Source organism: Bombus bifarius, unplaced genomic scaffold (genome assembly GCF_011952205.1).
Source record: "Bombus bifarius isolate JDL3187 unplaced genomic scaffold, Bbif_JDL3187 scf7180000008265, whole genome shotgun sequence".
Taxonomy (NCBI): Eukaryota; Metazoa; Arthropoda; class Insecta; order Hymenoptera; family Apidae; genus Bombus; species Bombus bifarius.
In genome coordinates this window covers 537,501-552,252 of record NW_022884550.1, presented here as the reverse complement: position 1 = coordinate 552,252, position 14,752 = coordinate 537,501, and the positions used below count along the sequence as shown (strand labels likewise).

Below are 14,752 nucleotides of genomic sequence, written 5' to 3'. Positions count from 1 at the left end.
GGAAACAGCGAACCAAATAATAACACGTTTAACCGTGTTACATATCTAGGTAGAGTGTCACGTAACGCAACAAATTTTATTGCTTGCTATTTACAAAACTAATCGGATTTAAATATTAAGAATAACATGAATTTTATTTTTTGAACATCCATTATGCATACGTATATACATATATGATTGAGATTAATGTAATTTTTCTTGCTTTTGCTTGATATATTTTAGATTAAAATATTCCAAGAACTAATAGAATTTCCATAAACGATGATCGAAAGAAAATAGATTATTCCATCTAGAGTAATTTTAGTCCATGTCCAATCCAACATATTCTTGCTGATTTAAAGGACAAATTATGAAACTTTAAGGAATACGAAATCTTTTCTTACACATGAAAAAATTAAATTTATGATCATGTCGATTTTCAATATACATATGTATATATGCAAATATAGTACGACATGTACGCAATATATATAGACGAATGAACTTTATGAATATTGAGGTTACATAAACGTAATATATATGAGTCTTAATATATATGAATGTTAAAATATAAATGTAAAAATAAGTATTATTTAAATATTATTTACAGCAAAATCTCATAAACAAATATTAATAATAAATCGTTATTTTTATTTCAGTTAATTTCCTGTTCTTCTCTTAATGGTTGATCTTTATAGGGGAGATATAAATAGATGTCCAAAGGACGAGAAAGAATATAATTATCAATAAACGAAATACCAAAGACAAAATTATTCATTCACGAATACGAAGTATCAATTAACGATTTTTAGACATTTCTCGACAAACATATACTTTTAAGAATTAAGTATTGTATTATACGTTGTACTTAATGAAAATTGATACCAATCAAATACTTCATCTAGCAAAAGCAACGCTAGAGGACAAATCAATAAGTATTTGAAAGATAGTTTGTAGTTATAGCTATATAGCCTGAGGAACTAGGACGTTTTATTCGAAATTTAAAGTCGATCAAAGAGAAAATCGTAGATGAATACCGCATGTGTCAGAGAGGAGTGGAAGATTCGCGAGAACAATTTTCGGAATAGCAAGGAAACGTTGGAATGGGAAAGTACGATATGGTATTTTAAAGGATTCGGGACAAAGAAATAAAGTAGGAAAAGAGGTAATGATGTTCTTAACTCTCTCGTCAAAGCGAATTTCAGGATTTTATATACAGCACGGTACATATGCACAAAAGAACGAGGCTTTTTCTGCGAAACACTAAACAATCATCGCCATGTTTTATCGTTAAAGTCGTTTGTGTTTGATTTTCGGGAGGAGAAAAAGAAAAAGAAGAAGAAGATAATATTGGTTGAGAGAAAAAGGAATAATAATGTTTGTTGACCACAGTATCACCTGCAGGGGTCAGTTGTAGCTAGAGTGGGGGATAGCGAAGAGCATTCGTGCAGGCTGGTGGTTCGCTAGTTTCGCGGTAGCGATAACCCCCGATGCGCGTGTGCATGCATGTATTTCGATGTGTTAGGTTTAGATAGATTCGCTTATACAGGGAAAGAGAGACCTCAAAGCCGTTTTCCTCGGTCGTTCAATACGCGCGCGCGCGAAACGAATCGACTTCGTCCCATAGTATCGTCACAGTTCTCGTCGGAGACGTTCGTGATTTTGCACCCTTGTTCAAGTCACAATTTACCGAACTATATGACGAGGGTACACCACGGTTTCCTTTCTTATTTTCCTTCATCTCTATTTCTATCTTCGCCTTTCTTTCCCTCCAGTTCTCTTTCTCTTACTAAATCCTTCGTTTTCTTCGCTGCCTCCTTTCTCTTTACGTTCATTTCTCTCGTTATATTTAAATACGCGTTAATTTCTATCCTAATCCCATTCCATCCCATCGTTTCGATTTTAACACATAATATCGCGTTCCCCTCGGCTCGTTACTCGCAAATTTATGTGCCTGATTCTTTCTTCCTCCTCATCCAATTGGTCGACACGTCGTTATCATCTCATTTAAACCCAATTTGGAACGCTATTCAGAGCCCAAGCTTTGAATCTCCTTGGATAAAGCAAATGGTAAATATGATTCGCGAGTGTCATACGTTACTGGAGTGACCAGTAATCAACAGACTGGTTTTTACGTCATTCCTTGTTGTTGTTGTTCTATCTTGTTATTCGGCATTGTTTTCTATTCGCGATGCGATCAACGACGGGATCGTGTGTGAACGATATCCAGGTGACGACGTCGCAGGCCAGGCCGGATTAGGGGTACATCGATCATCAAGATATCAAGGAAAAATCACGCAACGTCTCTTTCGAGTATACTCTAATACTTCCCTCCTCCTTCCTTGTTTTTCCTTGCTGTCCCTGGTCTCCCGGTTTCCAATCATCTGACCGACTCTTCGTCCTTCCTCCCTTTCTTTTCATTATATCTGTTTTTCTTGCTTTCGTTCTGCTTCTTGACTTTTTTACCGCTTGGTGGTGAAACGCGCCGCAGTGGCACGATCGTCATCGACGAAAAAAGAAGAATCTATATACTGTACCGCGACACACATACGAGTTCGCGCTCAGTCAATAGCAGCTGCATCCTTTGAAATTTCAAAAGAAGCACAAACACAAGAGCATATCCACAAGTGCGAAACGAACGCATCGTGATCGAATACCAGACACGGCCGGCGATCAAACTAACGGGGAAGAAACTGCTGCCTTCCAGCCTGCCGTAATACGGTGGTGCTACGACGATATCGAGAAGCAGGCCCAGTCGGCGGTCAAACAGTATTATGCGTTTTCTACGCTTTTGTTTATTATCGAGGGAAGAGATTCTTATGGATGAATGTGCACGAGCTGTCGAGTCGCGAAGGTGAAAAAGAATAGAAGGGAAACGCGATAAGCTGTACGTAGGAACCGCAACGATGAAAGGTACACATTTCGGTGAGCCGAGGAACCAAAGATTCCAATGATACCTTCGCAAGGTGGCCGTGAGGGATACAAAGGTTCTGCCAACCCTCCGAGCAACGGCTCTGAGGACAATGGCTTCGCTAATCGACCCCGAGTGGCGGGCCTTTACGCGACGAATCTCTTCAGAGAAGAGCTCGTTCGATTCTCGTCAGGAGAGGCTACTCGATCTCATGGTCTCACACGAGATACTCTCGAAAGATCGCCACGAGAGATTGGAAGCCAAAGAAGTTTAAATCTCCCTACGGGCATAGCCGAGGAATTCGAGCTTTTGGATCGGTCAAGAGTCGGGATTTCGAGAACACCCCAGCCATTAAGGAGAGGAGAGACGGACGCTGCTGGTTACGAACCTAGATCCAGATTCGATGAATCCGCCACCAGACGAAGGGATCATTATGGATCGCCACCTGTCGAAAGGATTCGCGAGAGGGAGGACGAGCAACAGGGAGAATGCATTGCTCGATCCGCGTGCAGTACCCTTCGTGTGTCTCTCCTTGAGTTTCCGCGCTCCGAGCAGACGACGTGGATGGAGTCGGACGTTGGTGATTCTAAGATACCTGTTTCAACCGATGATCTCGCTGGGAGAAGAGGGCCAGATGACAGTTCGACGTTCGTTACAACTTCTGCCTCGATACTTATTTCTCCCGCGAGTGAGACCAGCGAATGCGATGCAATCTCGCCTCCGGAAGTGGAGAAATCATCACCGCCACCGTATACGGGCCTCAGTCCGCCGGAGTACACCGGCCAAGAGTACGAGACCAGCGAAACACCTTCGCCGATTTTTCCAAATTATCCACTGACATCGTACGCGGAAGAGACACATCACAGACGTTCGAGGTCGTCCGTTTCGGACGCCGGGCTTGAATTCACTGCTGCACGTGACGGACGTTTAAAGCGTGATAGCCGATTCGAGTCGGAGCCGGAGGAAGCTTTGGCGGAAGAGATCGGCAGATCGAGGCGAACCAGATCGAATTTAGAAAGGTCTACGGACGACGATATCTCGAGATCTAGAGATGTGGTGAGGCTGCGACCTCCCTTGGCCGCAGCAGCAGGTGTTTCGGCCGATTCTGGGACCGGTGATTCTGGAAGTGCGGAGATCCAAGTGGATCCCCTGGGCATTCCCAGAACAACGATCGCCGGTGAAATTCTAGATGGAAGGAACGGAGTTGAGAATGGCCAAGCCGCTAGTAAGTCGTCCATTAAAACTCCCACCGGGAACAATAAGCAAACGGTGAAACTCTTCACGAAGGAAAGTCTCGACAGGTTGGAAAACAAGACCGTACAGCTCGTCAGAGATTATGGCTTTCAGCCGAAACGACGAATGTCGGTCGAAGATGGCGCGGTGCTTCCAAACAAATTCGAACCTTTCCCAACTGAGCTTTACGGTAGGCCTCTCGAGGAGATTGACAACTTTATCTACGACGAGGTACGTCTTTAGACTCCTGCTTTTTTAAATTATTTTATCGGTTAACCGTTAGTTAACTTGTGATATAATTAGTTAAACGTCATATATTCAATTCGATTAATATGCAGGCTGTGCCGCAACATCGGGGAACCCCTTCACCACCATCAACTCTGCACATGGAAGTAATAGAAAAGGTTCATGCGAACATGCGCACTGTTCTATAAGCAGCTATAGCGAGTTGAGTTATAACTTTGGACTTTTTTTTTACAACTGGACTAATTCTATCAGAAGATGGAGACGGTCGAACTAATCTCGCGTACCTATTTACAAACGGAACTCGATATACGACGTTGAACTTTGTATTCTACGCCTGTGAAAATTTCCATTCGATGATAAAACGTCTCCAATCTTCGCATTTAAGCAGGTCATTTTGATTGCATCTCGCGAAGGTATGCAGATACAGTTTGTCAAAGAAAAACCTCGCTATAACTCGGAGACAAGGTCGTATAGAGCATATGTTTAGACAAACCCTTTTCATCTTTCATGCGCAGGATCCACTGCCAAAGTGATTCCCCGATATTGCCGGACACCCCCTGTATTTTAAGGTAGAGAAGGAATAATTATAGGATTAACATGATTTAAATTTATGATATAATTGTAAGGTTGCAAAAAAAAAAAAAAAAAATAGTTGCTCGTAAAAAGTAAAACTAATCACCCCGAAACTAGTCGTTTGATTTTTAGTCGTTAAGAGTTTCACTCGATCTTACTAATGTCAGTCTCGGAGTACGTCATATGCGTTTAGTTATCGAAAATATCAATGATATCGCTATTTCCTTTTAATTCTTAAAAAGAATATTTCTTCTGGCATATTTATGGCGGAACATTTGATTCATGTATCACTCGTACCGTGTGTTTCAGACATTCTGCGTGGTATCGAAGAGATTTCGTAAAAATTACATTCACCGATTCACGGCGACAAACAGCTGGTTCATATTTTCCCCGTGGAATCCTATAAGGCGGTATTGTATTTACCTAAGCACGAATCAGTACTTCGATTATATAGTCATGGCTACGATAATATTAAATTGTGCCTTCCTCGCCATGACGGAAACTATCGAGGAAGCCGAGTAAGCATTTTCACGGGGCGCGCGCAACTTCTCGGATTAATCAAACCTCTAGGAATATAATACGTCGCTTCTTCTCTTTTGTTTTCCAGATATATATTCTTAGCTATATACACGGCCGAAATGGTGATCAAATCGATAGCCAAGGGATTTGCGCTCAATAAATACACTTACTTGCGAAATCCGTGGAACTGGTTGGATTTCGTGGTGATCACCAGTGGTTATGCGACTATTGGAATGGAAGTAGGAAATTTGGCTGGGTTGAGAACATTCCGAGTATTGAGAGCCCTCAAAACTGTTTCCATTATGCCTGGTAAAAATCTTTAAGAAAGCCGACTTTCTACAGACATCTCCCTTTCTTTTCTCTCTTCGAGATTAGGAGAAAATATCGTGTAAAACCCGGTGGCTTCCTAGACCTTGGAAGCGACGGAATTGCAAATTGGTTTCTGGGGATTGCCGTGTTTCTTTAGTTGAAATTACTTTACCTTATCAACACAAAATCACATCAGAAATTTCCGACATTCGTTCGTTCCAATTTAGATATATCGTCTGCTATGATATACATGGTACACATATAGATAGTGCAATAAATGAAAGGAAGTGATAGTAACGTGATATAAATGCGATAGGGCAGGGATATGCTGGTTATTCGGCTATTACAAAGTGGAGTCATGACTCGAAAAAGATTGAGAAATATTGGCGTTACAGTAAAACATAAACAATATCATTATCGGTCTGATTGACGTGAAACAGACAGAATTGACACAATTCGTAAATCAATGAATGATCAACAAATTTGTTAGAATTGTCTATCAGAAAAAGTTATAAAAAAAAATTGCTTTCGTAAGAAAATAATGGGATGAAAATAAGGATAATCGTTTATCGAATATTTTTGCAGGCTTAAAAACCATCATCAATGCATTGTTACATAGTTTTAAGCAACTTGCCGAAGTAATGACGCTCACGATCTTCTGCCTGATGGTTTTTGCACTTTTTGCTCTACAAGTTTACATGGGTGAACTTCGGAATAAATGCGTAAAAAATGTGGAATTCAATAATACTCAAGTCGATTGGAGAGAGTACGTATTGTTCGCCGTAATATGTTCTACTTAGATTCTAACATGTTGCTTGCAAAGTATTTATACGGATACATATGTATTAACTTGAGAGACAATGGCTCGTTGACTCTCAAGAGGCATTAACCGATACCTTGTACCGTCCGCAGGTGGACTTGGAACTCGTCCAACTGGGCATTCGATGAAGACGAAGAACCAATAATTTGCGGTAACGCAACCGGCGCCAGGTTAGCCAAACTTGGTTCTTTATTACGCGCGACTGTTTTAAATGATATGCCAATTTTAACTCGAGAGAAACCCTACGTTTTAGGCACTGCAACGAAAGTTACATCTGTCTTTGTGTTGGCCCAAATCCAAACCATGGATATACAAATTTCGACAACTTTCTGTGGTCGATGCTCACCACGTTTCAACTGATTACTCTGGATTATTGGGAAGACGTCTATAATAAGGTAGTTGGTCAACTTCTTTTCCGCACGGATAATTGTTTCGCCAAGGAATCACTATTTACATAACAAGTTAGTTTGCGAGGTATAACAAGAATTGCTATATTGGTTTTTAGGTATTGTCGGCGTGCGGACCTATCAGCGTCTCGTTCTTCACGGTGGTCGTGTTTTTCGGCTCGTTTTATTTGATCAATTTGATGCTCGCTGTCGTTGCGCTGAGCTATGAGGAGGAAGCCGAAATTACGAACGAGGTATATAATCGTTGTAATTGTTTACCTCGAGTTGTCTGCCTTTGACCTTATCTTGCAACTGATACGACAGGAACGAAGAAAGGACTTAACCGACCATCGCGAGGACTCGACGTTTAGTTTCGACCCGACAAAAATCAATGTGAAGACGCTTGCCAAAGAAAAACAAAAGAAATTAGACGCGAGGAAAGGAGTTCTCCTAAGTAGTTACACGCGCAAAAAAACACGAAGAAGAAGACGTGGGAGAAGCACTGCCGGTTCTGGTTCATCTGGTCAAGATAAAGGTGGCTCTGTGCCAAGCAGGTATACCATTCGTCATAATAAAGTCGAATTGCTCGACAAATAAGAAAAATCGTTTCAATGATTTCTATTGTAACTTTCTGTTCGATTAGATCGGTGACGCCAAGCCCGAGCCCAAGTCCAAGACATTCGAACGTTCGACCGTCTCACTTACTTCTACAAAATATTAGCCCACGAACTGTAGAGAATAACAACGGGGTTCATAGATTGGCGCCAAATCGTGGAATGCTTCATTCTCGACAAGCAAGTAACAACAGTAATCAACACTCGTCGTTAGACGACTCAGGCGTTGTCGACGACCACGATGGCGACGATGTCACATCCGTAGAAGAACACGACAGGCGTGACAACAAAGAATCTAGGGCCCACTGGCAAGAGAGGATACCTACGAATAATAACGCCGATGGCAATGTCGAAACTAATGCGGGTGAAACGAAGAATGAAACGAATAACGAGACAGAAGTGGACAATGAAAGAGAAAAATCACAGGCAACTCATTCCGGGGGCTATCTTCGTGCGCCTACGAACGTTCCAGTTTCTCTTGCCAGCGGAACTACTAGAGAAATTCGAGTGTTTAAATGCAACGGCGTGAAAACGAAGAAACAGATGTACACCTTGCCGCCAGAGTATCTATCGCACATTGTTATTTTAGGTAGGGGCAACGAATTTTCTTCGTCGTTTGTACATATTCAAAGACAAGATTCGGTAATGATGCAGAAAAGGTGGCCTCAACTCCAATGACTTTAACCTTGAGATATGTTGTAGAGGGGAAGATCCTTAGTAACATGTACTTTGTTCGAGGCGTGGGACGATCGTGATTCAAAAATTACGTTAGGTTAAATTTTTTTAGGTAAATCCTATAAAGTCTAATCGTAATTTATTACTATTTATAATAATGCAACAAATATCGTTTTTCTTTTGTCATAACTTTCGAACCACGATCGTCTCACAACTCGGACAAAATGCACGTTACTCATAATCCTAACCGGAACATATCCGTAATTTAAAAGAATTGGAGTTGATTACTTATAATTACCCAAGATTCCATACAACAGTTATAACGATTCGTTTATCGCTGGGTTTCAGATGATCTTCCCGATAGAAATTGCGAAAAGTGCATCCAATGCTGTATAGATTACGAGGGTTGGCTACGATTTCAGAATTGCTTGTACAAGGTAGGTATGCCAAAGAGGTAAAAGTAGAGTCGAGAGAGGAGCGTCTTCGGATATGAAAGCAAGTATTTCTATCTAATATAACGAGTTCGATATTCGTTGCGGATATGTTAGTCAAGCTGAATGATAACGAATAACGAACCAGTTATTAGTAAAATACGACAAATAAGGCTAAGGATAGCAAACGAGAAAAATGAAAACGCTTGACTCTCGATTGACCAGTGGCTCGTATCTAGGTAGTGAGAGATCCACTATTCGAGTTGACAATCACATTGTGCATCGTCCTGAACACTGGTTTTCTGGCAATGGAACACCACGGAATGAGCGAGTCGATCCGACAGGCGCTCAACATCGGTAATAAAGTGTTTACCAGTATCTTCACCTTCGAATGTTTGCTGAAACTGTTGGCGCTGAGTAAAGATTTCTTCGCCAACGGATGGAACAATTTCGATTTGATAATAGTGTCAGCGTCTCTGATAGATCTTACCTTCGAGCTGGTAGACGGCCTGTCCGTGATACGCGGACTGAGACTTCTGCGTGTGTTAAAACTGGCACAATCCTGGACGACGATGAAGGTTCTTCTCAGTATTATTATTTCAACGATCGGCGCCCTTGGAAATCTCACCTTAGTTTTGGTGATCGTGATTTATATATTTGCCGTGATCGGCATGCAATTATTCAGTAAAGACTACACTTTGGACAAATTTTACCCAGATCCGGTACCACGGTGGAACTTTAACGATTTCTTTCACTCGTTCATGATGATATTTCGTATATTATGCGGAGAATGGATCGAGCCCCTGTGGGACTGCATGCGAGCAGAAGAAGAAGACGGGCCCGAGGCTTGCTTCGCCATATTTTTGCCAGCTCTCGTAATGGGTAATTTCATGGTGTTGAATCTTTTTCTTGCTTTGTTGCTCAACAGCTTTAATTCGGAGGAATTGAAACAGAAGAAGGAGGAAGTGGGCGATGACTCGAAACTCGCAAGATCGTTCGATCGTATCCGTTCGATTATACGGAAGAATAAATGTTCGCGCTTGTCTCAAGCTGTCGCTAAAGGGAAAGGGAAGGATGCTCGTTTCGAAAAGATCGTGCGACGCGTAATAGATCGGTCTGACAACGAGACTAAATACGCTATTCAAGAGACTGTACTCAGCCTTCCAAAAGATAACGTTTACAATAGATCTTATCAAGAAAGTTTAAATCAGCCCGTTTTTTCTTACGATCCAATGTACTCTCAGTCTCAAACGGAAGAACAAAGATACGGACAAAGGGAGAAGGAAGAAGAGAAGGACGCCTCGCCTGACGACGAAAACAATTATTCGAGTAAGGAAAAAGAGATTGAGGCAAACGAAGGCAAAGAGGAGGAATGTCAAGAAGTCGATGTCGTGAGAGACTCTTCGTCTTCGAACAAAGCACCAGTTGAGGAAAGAGTCGCGATGCTACCTCAGATGGATCCGTTTCCTAGACCCGAGGATCGGGTACCAAAACGACCTTGGCACGCGCTTGTCAGCTACGTCGATGAACTGACGGTTGGCGGTAGGAGAGATAGTAAAGGAAAATACATCGATGGCATGGGTTCTTTTCCTGGATTTGGAAGAAGCAACCGACGCAAAGAACCGCAGGATTGCTTTCCACGACAGTGTTATCAGAAGTAAGAACCTACTACTGCACTTTGAATTTCTCTCCTGCCAGCGAATCAATATGATAGAAATACGTTGTATGTGCAGGTGTACCTGCATCGACCGGTGTATTGCAACAGCTATCGGCAAAAAATGGATCAGAATGCGAACAGTGATTCTTTCAGTTGTTGACACGCCTGCCTTCGAATGGATGATCCTAGTTTTCATTTTTGCATCCTCCATAACTCTTTGTTTCGAAGACATTTATCTAGATGATAATCCTTTCTTGAAGAAAATCCTCTATTGGACCAATCTTGGCTTCTGCGCGCTTTTCAGCATTGAGATGTTACTCAAGTGGTTAGCTCTGGGTTTCTGCAAATATTTCACCAGTTTTTGGACAATCTTGGATTTTATAATTGTCTTTGTAAGTAGAGCCTATACATTCAACAGCAGCATCGATTTCGTATCGTATATATGTGTTTACGTGTATGTGTAAGCGGCAGCATATACGTGCGCGCGAGCGCATGCTGTGTAAATTTTAACGTCCATCGTTGCTGCATGGATTTTTCATTCCCGCTGATCGTAACTATCCTGTTGCGATTTCGCTACTTTCTCTCACTGTTTCCTTCATTTTTATGCATTTCTTTCTCAATCTTTTATATATGTCGCCTTGCGGATTCAGGTACGTGCGAAATTAATATGTTGCTCCTATTGCATCCAGTTATGGTTGAACTATATTTCTGACGCTTTACGTCTTATTTTGGTTCATCATAATTTCGCTAATGTTACCTAATTTATTTACCTCTTCTTCCTATATTATCTGCCACTTTCGATATTTGTGGCGGTCATAACGTTAGTTTTGACATAGCAATTGTAAGTTTATATTTTACAATTGGTTATAAAAATTTGTGCACGACATACCCTGAGTCTACGAATATACAAGGCTCAATAGAAATTAATTAAAGATAATTTCATGTAGCTTTTATACAAGTCTTCTTACTTAATGCGACAAAAGAATGTATTCTAACTTTTTATACATTTATAGATATGTGTACCATGGATCGAAGAGAATACAGGATTTGACAGAAATAGTGCAGCCCTTAATCACTTGTAAAATGCTTGAAAAGAAACTCACCAGTACTGCTTTGCACGACATTCTAAACACCGTTATTATCGATGTTTCGCTGGCTGTTCATACAAAGTAGCTGTGCAATTTTCGTTTATTCAATTCCTTGTAATTTGAGGTTTATATAGAAAATTTGTAAATATGAGAATTTGTAACCATTTTCTTTTGAGTTAAACAAGCACTAATTACTACATTAAATTTACGATAATACACTGCCAAGCTAAATGTACAAGCAGCATGTTATTTTTTGGAGGTTCGAAGAAACGAACGTGTCTTTTCAACAATTGTAATGTAACTTTTCTTGAACAGGTATCAACATTTAGTCTGTTGATAGAAGAAAACGAAAATTTAAAAGTGCTAAGATCTCTAAGAACCTTGAGAGCACTGAGACCATTAAGGGCGATATCGAGATGGCAAGGCATGAGGGTAAGAAATTTGCTGTAGACTATGCTGGTAGATTGCTGGTAGATCTCCTGGGAGCTTGAAATTTAGGAGTATCGGCTGTTTCTTTTTTGTCCTGGCTAGATCGTAGTGAACGCGTTGATGTATGCGATACCTAGTATATTCAACGTGCTCCTCGTCTGTCTCGTGTTCTGGCTGATATTTTCTATTATGGGTGTACAATTTTTCGGCGGCAAGTTTTTCAAATGCGTTGACGAGTACGGCGAATTATTAGATATATCAGTAAGTAGAATCTCTTCTCTATCCTCTTTCTCTGCTTTGACGATGGCAAAAGCAGAGTACAGTGGAACTCTGTTTATATGAACGAAATTTTAGTAATGTCTAATTAACTAAACTCTAGTTGAGCTTCTATCATGTCTGGACTACCGTCCAGTATTAATCCACTTATATGAATGTCTAAAGAAGCGTTCGCTCGATCGATATTATTGTCAATATTTAAGGTTCTTAACATTGTATCAACAATATATCGGGTTAGACTTTAGGAAAAGACAGACTTTAGGAGCATGCGGCACTCATCAAATAAGCAGTCCCGGATTTACAAGACGTTTTCTTACTTCAAATCTGTAACATAATATTTAAATACAACGTTTTCCAGCTGGTGAACTAGACGTGGCTGGCCTGTAACATGACACTCTATATATTGATCAGCAGGACTCTAGAGGATCTGTTAAACTTGATTCAGACTAACGATCACTGTACGGTCAGATCAGGTCGAATCAGGCACAAGTCAAGAGATTTTCATTTGGCTTGAACCGCTTACTGCGAATGCTCTTATTGGATCATGTGTAAACGATTTTGACCGGTACCTAATTTAACGCGATTTGACCGTGATCGCTGGTGCGAATCGTCACTTACATAGGAAAATGTTCAGGACCTTAAATACCGTCAATGATATTAACAACGATGTTGGTAGGTGGGAAGAAATAGGTGGACTGCTATTTCTAAAATTTCATAAAAATATATGAACGAGCTGGTTATATGAACCAACTTGTCCCCCGACAGGTTCATATAAACGGAGTTTTGCTATATCAGGTTGCGAAAAGCAAGAAAGGAATATTCGAATCGACGAACGTTACTTCTTAGATCGTAAACACGAAAGACGACTGTCTGAGGAAAAATTACTCTTGGGAAAATAGTAAAATTACGTTTGATCACGTCGGAATAGCTTATCTAGCTCTGTTCCAAGTAGCCACATTCGAAGGGTGGATGGAGGTGATGCAAGATGCAGTAGACGCAAGAGGTGTAGATCTTCAGCCTCAAAGAGAAGCAAACATCTACGCATATTTCTACTTTGTGATATTTATCGTTTGTGGCTCCTTTTTTACACTAAACCTCTTTATCGGAGTAATTATAGACAACTTTAATATGTTGAAGAAAAAGGTAAGAAACACAACCGATCAAAAAGACGTTATCGAAGAATAACTCTATTACGTATTTCATCGAACGCTGAAACATTTTTTCCATTCCCCTTCTTATCCTTTTTATCCCTATTTTCAGTACGAAGGTGGGGTGCTAGAAATGTTTTTGACCGAAAGTCAAAAGCACTACTACACTGCCATGAAAAAGCTTGGCCGTAAAAAGCCACAAAAAGTGATAAAGCGTCCGATGAATCAAATCCTCGCAATGTTTTACGACCTATCGAATTCACGCAGGTAACGAATTTCAGTTTTACTTGTTCATTTACGTTCCCTTTTTTCTTAACTACTCGTCTCTTTTTTTTTTTTTTTTTCAAGAAGCACGACTACGTTTTGCCAATTTCGTTTTATAAACAACTACGATGTTTCCAGATTTGAAATAGCAATTTTCATTTTGATATTCCTCAACATGCTGACAATGGGAATCGAGCATTACGATCAGCCTCATCCAATCTTCTTCGTTCTCGAAGTGTCCAACGCATTTTTCACGACCGTTTTCGGTTTAGAGGCAATCGTGAAAATAATTGGGCTTCGATATCATTATTTCACGGTGCCATGGAACTTGTTCGATTTCCTCCTCGTGCTGGCATCCATATTAGGAATATTAATGGAGGATATTATGGTAGACTTTCCGGTGTCTCCGACGCTCCTGCGAGTCGTGAGAGTGTTCAGAATCGGTCGAATCTTAAGGCTCATAAAGGCAGCCAAAGGTATTCGTAAACTGCTCTTCGCTCTGGTGGTTAGTCTTCCGGCGCTGTTCAACATCGGTGCCCTGTTAGCTCTAATTACTTTTATTTATGCCATTATCGGCATGTCAGTCTTTGGTCATGTTAAAAAGCAAGGCGCGCTCGATGATATGGTGAGTAAACCTTGAGTTATTAAAACCTTATCGTCTATTTCTCTGAATCTTTATTCCTCCGATCACATATTATCTGAACACGACATGCTAATTGATATTTCTTTGTTTTTCTCTTTGTGTTTTCCTTTTCGTTTCTTTTTTTCTCATTTTCTGTAGGTAAATTTCGAAACTTTTGGTAGAAGCATGCAATTACTGTTTCGATTAATGACATCGGCCGGTTGGAATGATGTGTTAGAGTCTTTGATGGTACAACCACCGGATTGCGATCCGACTCCGACTAGTCGACAAATGAATGGAAATTGCGGATATCCTCTCTTGGCAATAACATATTTTACTTCTTTCATCATAATCAGCTATATGATAGTTATCAATATGTACATTGCTATTATCCTCGAGAATTTTAATCAGGCCCATCAAGAAGAAGAGATTGGTATCGTCGAAGACGATTTAGAAATGTTTTACATACGATGGTCCAAGTAAGAATTGCTTTTCAACTGCCTTTTTATGCGTATAACAATACTATCTTTGGTTATACTTTCATTCGGGATTTGGCATTAACGTATGTAACT

The 14,752-nt window shown here is 40.5% G+C and overlaps 1 protein-coding gene across 5 annotated transcripts in view; it reads left to right on the top strand.

Annotated features, from left to right (window-relative positions):
- The first annotated feature begins 1,358 nt into the window (after positions 1 to 1,358).
- The window catches only part of LOC117211985 (sodium channel protein 60E-like), a 16,498-nt gene continuing 3,104 nt past the window's right edge, over positions 1,359 to 14,752 (top strand). Inside the window, exons 1-18 of one of the 5 annotated variants that reach the window (XM_033456394.1) lie at positions 1,370 to 4,354; positions 5,252 to 5,460; positions 5,550 to 5,770; positions 6,356 to 6,536; positions 6,683 to 6,760; positions 6,844 to 6,985; positions 7,096 to 7,230; positions 7,301 to 7,530; positions 7,620 to 8,179; positions 8,614 to 8,702; positions 8,936 to 10,353; positions 10,430 to 10,745; positions 11,757 to 11,873; positions 11,973 to 12,131; positions 12,993 to 13,289; positions 13,407 to 13,561; positions 13,697 to 14,183; positions 14,363 to 14,558. In XM_033456394.1, the coding sequence (XP_033312285.1) occupies positions 2,930 to 4,354; positions 5,252 to 5,460; positions 5,550 to 5,770; positions 6,356 to 6,536; positions 6,683 to 6,760; positions 6,844 to 6,985; positions 7,096 to 7,230; positions 7,301 to 7,530; positions 7,620 to 8,179; positions 8,614 to 8,702; positions 8,936 to 10,353; positions 10,430 to 10,745; positions 11,757 to 11,873; positions 11,973 to 12,131; positions 12,993 to 13,289; positions 13,407 to 13,561; positions 13,697 to 14,183; positions 14,363 to 14,410 (6,267 nt within the window). In that variant the 5' untranslated portion in view covers positions 1,370 to 2,929 and the 3' untranslated portion in view covers positions 14,411 to 14,558. Of the gene's footprint in view, positions 4,355 to 5,251; positions 5,461 to 5,549; positions 5,771 to 6,355; positions 6,537 to 6,682; positions 6,761 to 6,843; positions 6,986 to 7,095; positions 7,231 to 7,300; positions 7,531 to 7,619; positions 8,180 to 8,613; positions 8,703 to 8,935; positions 10,354 to 10,429; positions 10,746 to 11,756; positions 11,874 to 11,972; positions 12,132 to 12,911; positions 13,290 to 13,406; positions 13,562 to 13,696; positions 14,184 to 14,339; positions 14,660 to 14,752 lie in introns of those variants that run through there. The other 4 variants (XM_033456393.1, XM_033456392.1, XM_033456395.1 and 1 more) reach the window with 4 other exon arrangements.